The sequence below is a fragment of the Ruditapes philippinarum genome, unplaced genomic scaffold (assembly GCF_026571515.1).
Source record: "Ruditapes philippinarum isolate M1 unplaced genomic scaffold, ASM2657151v2 ctg4983_1_1_1_1, whole genome shotgun sequence".
Lineage (NCBI taxonomy): Eukaryota > Metazoa > Mollusca > Bivalvia > Venerida > Veneridae > Ruditapes > Ruditapes philippinarum.
Window position 1 is genome coordinate 217,394 of NW_026860383.1, and position 7,824 is coordinate 225,217.

Genomic DNA, 7,824 nt, shown 5'->3' on the forward strand with positions numbered 1-7,824 from the left:
TGAATTTTTAAAAGTACTGTTGCCAATTTTGATTCAAAAATGCTCAATCGTTGAAAACAATCTCCTTAGTGGTGGCTAGTTTATCTTTTATTTTCGAAAAAAAAAATACAACGAACAAAGATCGAGATTCATCGATATCATTATATTTCCAAAATACGTGACAAATTTGTCAAAAAACCTAAACTAATTTAATGTCTTAAACATGCTATAATATAATGATCGATCAGTTCATTGTAAACTATGTCTATTAATTGTTCTATATAAGTCACGTTTGAATTCAACATGCTATTGTCGATTTGATTATAATTGATCCAACTTGAATCCAATAAATGCATAGGAGGGATTTTATTCGCAGCTGTTATGTTTATGAAATACAAAAAGTATAATAAATAAAGTGACAAAGAAGTTGTAAAAGGTAAGATGTTGTTTATTTTATCTTTATCTTATCTGTTAGTTTCCTTATTTTAAACATCATGAAAAGTAATTTGCGTTTTTTGTTTGATTTATTATCGATATTCTTAAAGTTTTCTCAACGTTTATCTACATAAATTGGGATTAAATTAAGTTATTTATTTATCATAATTTATATCTTATTACTACAAATTCATTAAGCTAAATGACTTCTACCTGGCACATATATAGGTCGGCTAACAATCAGTTGCATATACCAACTGCTAGTTTGGGGGTTCTTCTGAAATGCTGAAATCCGAAGCAAACCTTAGATGGCCGAAAAAATCGGTATTCGGTACGCCTAATAATATTATATTTAATAAATAATACTTAAAATATGCGCTTTGATTTGATACTTCCTTTTGTAAGTATATTTGACTAATTGTGTTCGCTTTTGAAATACCCATGTGTGAACTATTTTGATATCTTAATCATACCTGAAGTAATGCATTTCATTTGTAATTGAGTAGCAAGTTTAGTAAAGTGATAAGTTCTATGAGGAGTAATTTCTTCTATTAAATTGCCCTCGATAAAAATACATTATTGTATACAGTTAATAATATTTTGACTTTTTCTTAGTTCGTGTAATAGATAAACAAAATTAATAGCAAAAATGTCATTTCCTCTAGATATTTCATTAACTTTTGGTCAAATCGTTTCGAACAAAGTATTTCTTGTTAAGAGTTTATCTACGCAACCCATTATATACAAAACGGGATTCAATGATTCTCTCTCATGATTTTATTTTGAAAGGGTGTTCCTGATGGAAATTTGAATAAGACTTAGGTTGCATATTTTTCGTATCGATCATTTCATTTTCATCGATGACATTGATCTATTTTATCTACTGTAATAGGTTCTACGACTCGTATTTCTATGTTTAATTATGTTCTGTAAATTAAAAAAAAATCGCCCCTACGGTCATGTATCGCTCTCCGCTGACCTTCAGTTTGTTTTCTTAGCGTATTAGCTCAACCCTTGAGATAAATGATCGCAGATAAAGGATGCTAGATGCACTGAATTGAATGAGTTTGGCGAAATGGACACACAATCATAGTAAAATAAAAAAAGATGAAATAAATAATAAATTATTTCAATTTAACGGTAAATACTGATCTAGTAAGGTTTATTGTATAAATCCATAATTATTGACACCTAAATTCAAGAAAGAATATTGACAAAAGCTCGGGATTTTCTTTTCCATAATCTACTACGTTACTAACGCAGTAGCCAATGTAAAAAATTAGACGAACATTCATTTAACACGGTCACGTGTCACAACAGTGGTCCGGAAAATATCCCGGTCTCCGGTATGCCGGGTGTCATAATCGAAAAGTGATATATAATATCACTTTTCGTCATTGAACAGGCCATAATCATATTTCAAGCTAAAGATTATATCTATAAATTGATCATCATATATATGATATAATTATATATACGATATTATTAATCGATTATAATTTAAATGCCACAAATCACTATAAATATAAAAACCAAAGCAGTTATTCGTTTCGCTCTATGTTTGATATTATCCCGAATTCCGTGTGTTCCGGAGCACAGGTCGCGATTTTGTCTTGTGCAATCACGTGATACTACAAAAGAACGGATGTAAGAATTCCGTAGTATAATAAGAGAATGTATTTCTGGTTAGCGGGAAAGCAAACTGTTTGTTTTCAGAGTAATAATGACAAAATCTGAAAATTTTCATTTCGATTTCTTTCAACTAAAGTGTAAAGTTTTTTTTAAGGGGGATTTTGAAATATTAGTACGATGGCAGTTTTTCATCTAGAAGTCCGCTGCTTTAAAAAAGGGATATTGAACTTTTCAAAATAGAAGCTTGTTTTAAATAACAGATGTTAACGATTTCTACACGTTAGGCTATACTTTAAAAGAAACAAAGATGAACAATGTATGCAACACTATTTTTGTTGTGCTCTTTGTAAAGTTGTAGATTTAAAGTGAGAATATGAACGTAGACGGAAAAATTAATATCTGCACATATCATTTCAAATTATATACATGTAACACAATTAGTAAACATGTTACAAGATTGTAATAAACAAAACAATGTAACTTTATGATTTGATTATGTTATGAATGAGGGAATATGCTCATTTGAGGCAAAAATAAGTAAAAAGGACCAATCAAAGTTTGATTGCATGAAAGATCAAAATACATGTTGATCCACATATGCTTTTCATTTTATTCCTTCGTTTTCAAATAAGAATTATATATATATATATATATATATATATATATATATATATATATATATATATATATATATATATATATATATATATATATATATATTCGTCTTTCAAAACACTTTACAAGGGGGTTTCCCTTTGTATACCACAAGTTCCTAAAAGATATTAAAATGAATTTTGGAACAATTTCAGGAAAATCGTGATAATCTAATGACTTAAACAGCAAATGAAATAGACTAATATTTCAACATAAATGTGCAGATATCAGCATTAATAATTGTTGCTACATTTAAATACTGCATTACCAATCTCCTGCCCAAAGGATTTCTTTTTGAATTTATTAACCAAATATGGCCTGATTAAGTATTAAATAGAAAATTAAGACACTAGAACAATGGAATGAATACGTTAACAATGGAATGAATACGTTAAAGATTAAGCAATATAATTAGGATTTTAACATAACAATAACACGCAGATAATATCTAGATGATCAACAATGTCATCAATTAAAGGACTATTGTTATACGAATGTATTAATATCTTAAGTTCTAACCGACTACTTATAAAAATCAATGTTCAATTTGAATAAAGGAAAGGTCGTTTTTTTACAAATGTTCTTCTTGGCAATGATAACCTAAAGACTACAAAAACGAATATGAGTAAACAACTATTTTCACTATTATTAAGGTCAAAGTTTGTTTAATATTTAAACACTTTAAGGTGTATCCATGCTTGCTGAATTGCTTTTATTTCAAAATTAAACATGCTTGTGAGCAAAAAAATTGCTAAATTTGTCGTGACATTTGCATAAAAGAAGGTTTTATAATGATACCTTCCAAACAGCGCATGATGTCAGCATAATATTCAATATTTTTTTTGCATGGAACATGTAACATGTCTGGTCACCACTTATTGCCTATCATATCGTATTATCGACATCTACACATGTTTACTTTGTCTGCACTTTTGCCATCGAATACTCGAATGGTATCACTCTTAAAAAGGTCGTGTCATTTAAAGACATTTTTCTCCAAATATACCTATTTGTATCAGGATCTCACCAAGTTTGTTTAGAGCTTCTATCCGAAAACTGTTTAGTACCACACTAACATTGACTATCGAACGCTACTTTTATGTCGTTTTTTAGGATTGAATTCCTAAAAAAATTGATATCAATATGATTTTGAGTGGTCATTTTAAAATTTCAAACTGAAAACTGTGATTCGCATTGACCACTCTAATATTAGCAATAAGGATTTTTATAAAACGTATATTTTCCAAATAATTCAATAACCTAATGGGGTATCGGAAACAAAGTCTCTATTTAAATTGTTTATTATTTTTCAGATATATGAGGTCTGTGATAAATGGTCAAACACGTTTTAAAATGAGTAGGTTAGGGTAAATTGTTTTATACATATTTCATAAATTTTTGGGTAGAAACGATAATTTCGCTTGTGTGGACTACGATTAAGATTAAATTTAGATAAGTGGCCATAACTCATTTTTTCGCACGGTAAAGTTTGTTTAAATTTTGCATACAGTTGTCCTTTAAGGTATATATCTTACATATGTTGCCGATTTTTCAGTATCGAATAGTGCACGTTAGCACCATAAAAATATTTCCGCTTTACATGCTCAGTGTTGAAGCAATTACTGCAAAGCGCGTCTGCAAAACAACAATCCAAAACAACATCTACAAATTTTCCTGAAATAATGAATGAATGACACGTTAAAATTAGCTGCTTTTGCCAAACATATAAGTTAATAATAACAATAAACATCGATTGATTTACAATAAAAGACACAGTAATTCATTAATTTTTGTTTGAAAAAGAAAATCTTCAAGTAACCCGTATAAAAATGGCAATATATATTTAAATATTTAGAACCTATTTTGTGATATACATTTATGTTTATAGCCAGACGCAATTAATAATTTGAATACAATGAAATGATTGATGTTGGAATTCACTGACATGTCATCATTGTTGATTTAAATATATATGCAGTTTAAGATATATTTTTATTTAATTTCAGGTTAAAATGCATTCTGTTACTAAACTGATCTTAGTGTTGCATTTGCTTCCAAGAGCAATCGGTGAGTATCGCATTTTACTTTTTTTATAAGCAAAAAAATAAAATAAATAAATTTGAAAATAGACAAAGAAAAGAGATTTTGATTAACTATTTAAAAGAATAATGTTATATTCATGGAGACAATGATTGCCAACTTTTAAAGTTGAATGTGTATTTCTTTGATTTTAGTTGGTATCGATCTAACGTGTGAAAGCGTTAATCCTTTGATACCATCTGATGTGACTTGCGTTTGTAAAAACGCACCGGGAACAGACATCGACTGGTTGATTGATGATGGCTTTAATTCGAACTGTGTATTGTCTTCAATATGCGCACCCCAGTACAGTGGGTACCGATACTCGATGAACATGACTGAAAATGTTTATAAGATGACAATAAATTCATATAATTATTCTGACTGCACAACAATTGCCTGCAAAGACCCGAGTGATGGAAGCATAATGCGGTCGATAGTACCTTCTTCTATAAGTGGGTATTCATTTTACTTTTATCTATTTGTCTCCGTTTGAAGTATATTAAACAATCAAAACAGACAAAAAATAAAATAAAGAGAAAATATTCAATAAAATGAATAAATAAATAAATAAATGAATAAATAAATAAATAAAGATAAATAAATAATTGTATAAAATAAAATAATCAGTATTTATTAACAGATTAATATTTGCTTTATTAATATCCATAGATATATTTATTATAAACATTTTTAACTTACAGTCAATATCATGTAATCATAAACACTGAATCTAATCTACTGATAGTATTAAGCGTGATTGGTACTCTCGTGATTGTGACAACAACTGCAAGTTATAAATTGAATTAGCTTTACACTAATATAACAATTTATGAAATTTTAAAAAACGAATGTAAAATGATTACGAAGGGACAGAACGTTTCACAGATTTAAATATTCGATACATTTAACACAAAATTTGTTTCATTTAGATAATTTAATAATTTGGACTTTTTTGTTGACATTTGATTTGCTGCTAGGTCGTTTGTGGGTTGCGTTCACTGAACGCCGCCTTTCCTTGTTTATCTTGTTTATCATATCATAGTGTATGTTTTTCATACAATAATCCTTCATAGTATACGTATATACTAATGTTACAATGGCCAATGACATTACCTGATTTCAAATTTTTATTTTAAAATTACCATTGACAGTCTTACTTGTAATCAGATTTTTCCCTTTTTAAAGTTTAACAGTTCTCAGACGGACTTAGTCCGAAAAGAGAGAGAGAGAGAAAAAAAAAACACTATAAAAAAGTGTATATTTCAGTTTTCGATACGACTTTCCCAACATCAATGACAGAGCCAGGGTCGAACAATAGCAACGGAACTATTTCTGTAACAACTGGTTGTATTTCTGGTTTCTCGGACGTGGAGTCTGATTGGTATATCATTGTAGTAAGTATTTTAAACTTAAACTTAGAACTCCTTATAATATGCTCTTACATAATAGAGGCACTCCACTGCTATATTTGCTGTATTAAGTAAGTACCAAGACAAAAATAACTGTTTATCATTAGAAATGCTGATTTTTCTTTATAGAACGATATTTAAACATTAGCATTAAAAGCCTATTTTTGGAATCATTCAAGGTGCTGATATGAATTTTCTTATCGTTTTTTTATGATTATATTCATTGAGCACACGGTATATTTGTAATGCTATTCTAGATTAGTTTAATGCTAAACGCCATTACAGAAAGCGATTTTCTCAATAAAACCGTTCTTGTATGATACGTATAACATCAAACCAGTACTTTCCGTACCCGTCTAAGTAAAATGTAATACTTAACGATGTAAATCCAACATTCGTTAATAATGGCAATGTTTTTAACGTGTTCAAGGACGGATTGGAAGAAAAATATGATACAAGCTTTTTCAACAAAACAGACCACACCTCGTGTTTAAATTGCGACACTGATGTTAATGGACAGAGAACAATTGGAATTGAGCATAGTGAGGCATCTGGATATGAAACTAAAACCGGTCGTTTTAAAGTGAACTTGTATCATGAGCCGACAAATTTGCAACTAACGTTAACATCAAGATATTATTACACAGTTAAAGGTGAGTTCAAGTTTGATCACTACACACAAATACGATTGCTTTGTGCTTTTGTGTCTGCAATATAACTCGATCAATAATAAGATGAACAAATAACTCAATAACTCTATATAGGCGTTATATTTGTCTATGTCGCTCAGAAGGGCAATTAATAAAAAAACTTCTTTTTTTCACTTTCATATCTTACGATAATGCTCCCATACATGGAGCATCCGCGCACGTATTAATTCGTGATTCTTCAAAATTCCCTTAATTTAAACTTATTTACTTTATATAAAGTTTCTTTTTATATTGTATTACATTACTTATTTAAGAGAAAGCCCGGAATAGCGTTCACAATTTTTATTTATCATTTTGTTGATTAATAAGATATCAAACATTTAAATGTTATTTAATTAATGACTTTTCTAAACTATGATAGGGTCAAACATACTGTTTACATTCAGGTATAATTGTATATGCGTAAATGACAAATACTTATATATGTTATGCTCAATTTTTTTCTAAGGCTGTACAAAAGCCTAAAGGTATCAAAAGGAAATCAATTGAAATATGTGTAAGGTGTTCAAACGCTAATCAAAAGGCGTATTCTAACACGACCCGCATTACATAAACGGACCGAAAGTGTGTGTTGTTATGCAAATACAATCACAGTTGACGTTCTTTATTAAGACACGTGACGTAATCATAAGACATGTGACGTAACCACTAAAATGATAAATACGGAGACAGATCAGGAGCAACTTTGCTTAATATCCCGTGCGGCAGCATTTATTTGTAACAGTTGATGTCGTGTTAGAAATAAAATAATATATCCAACTCGGTGCTTGTATCGCTTGATAAAAAAGTCACTGTTTGTCGTAATGATACGTATTATAATATTTCTCGGGTTACGCCCTCGTGATGTATTTAGCGATAAAATCACTGTTTAGAATATATTATTTCTTAAATAACACACACAAAAAAGCGTAATAGCGCAAATA

General features: G+C 29.4%; 1 protein-coding gene across 1 annotated transcript; it reads left to right on the forward strand.

Annotated features, from left to right (window-relative positions):
* Positions 1-7,066, forward strand: LOC132759846 (uncharacterized). The gene is made up of 5 exons (XM_060751706.1): positions 1-415; positions 4,707-4,767; positions 4,935-5,234; positions 6,049-6,176; positions 6,622-7,066. The coding sequence occupies exons 2-5, from the start codon at positions 4,713-4,715 to the stop codon at positions 6,907-6,909; spliced, it is 771 nt and encodes a 256-aa protein (XP_060607689.1). The 5' UTR covers positions 1-415; positions 4,707-4,712; the 3' UTR covers positions 6,910-7,066.
* Positions 7,067-7,824: the final 758 nt, after the last annotated feature.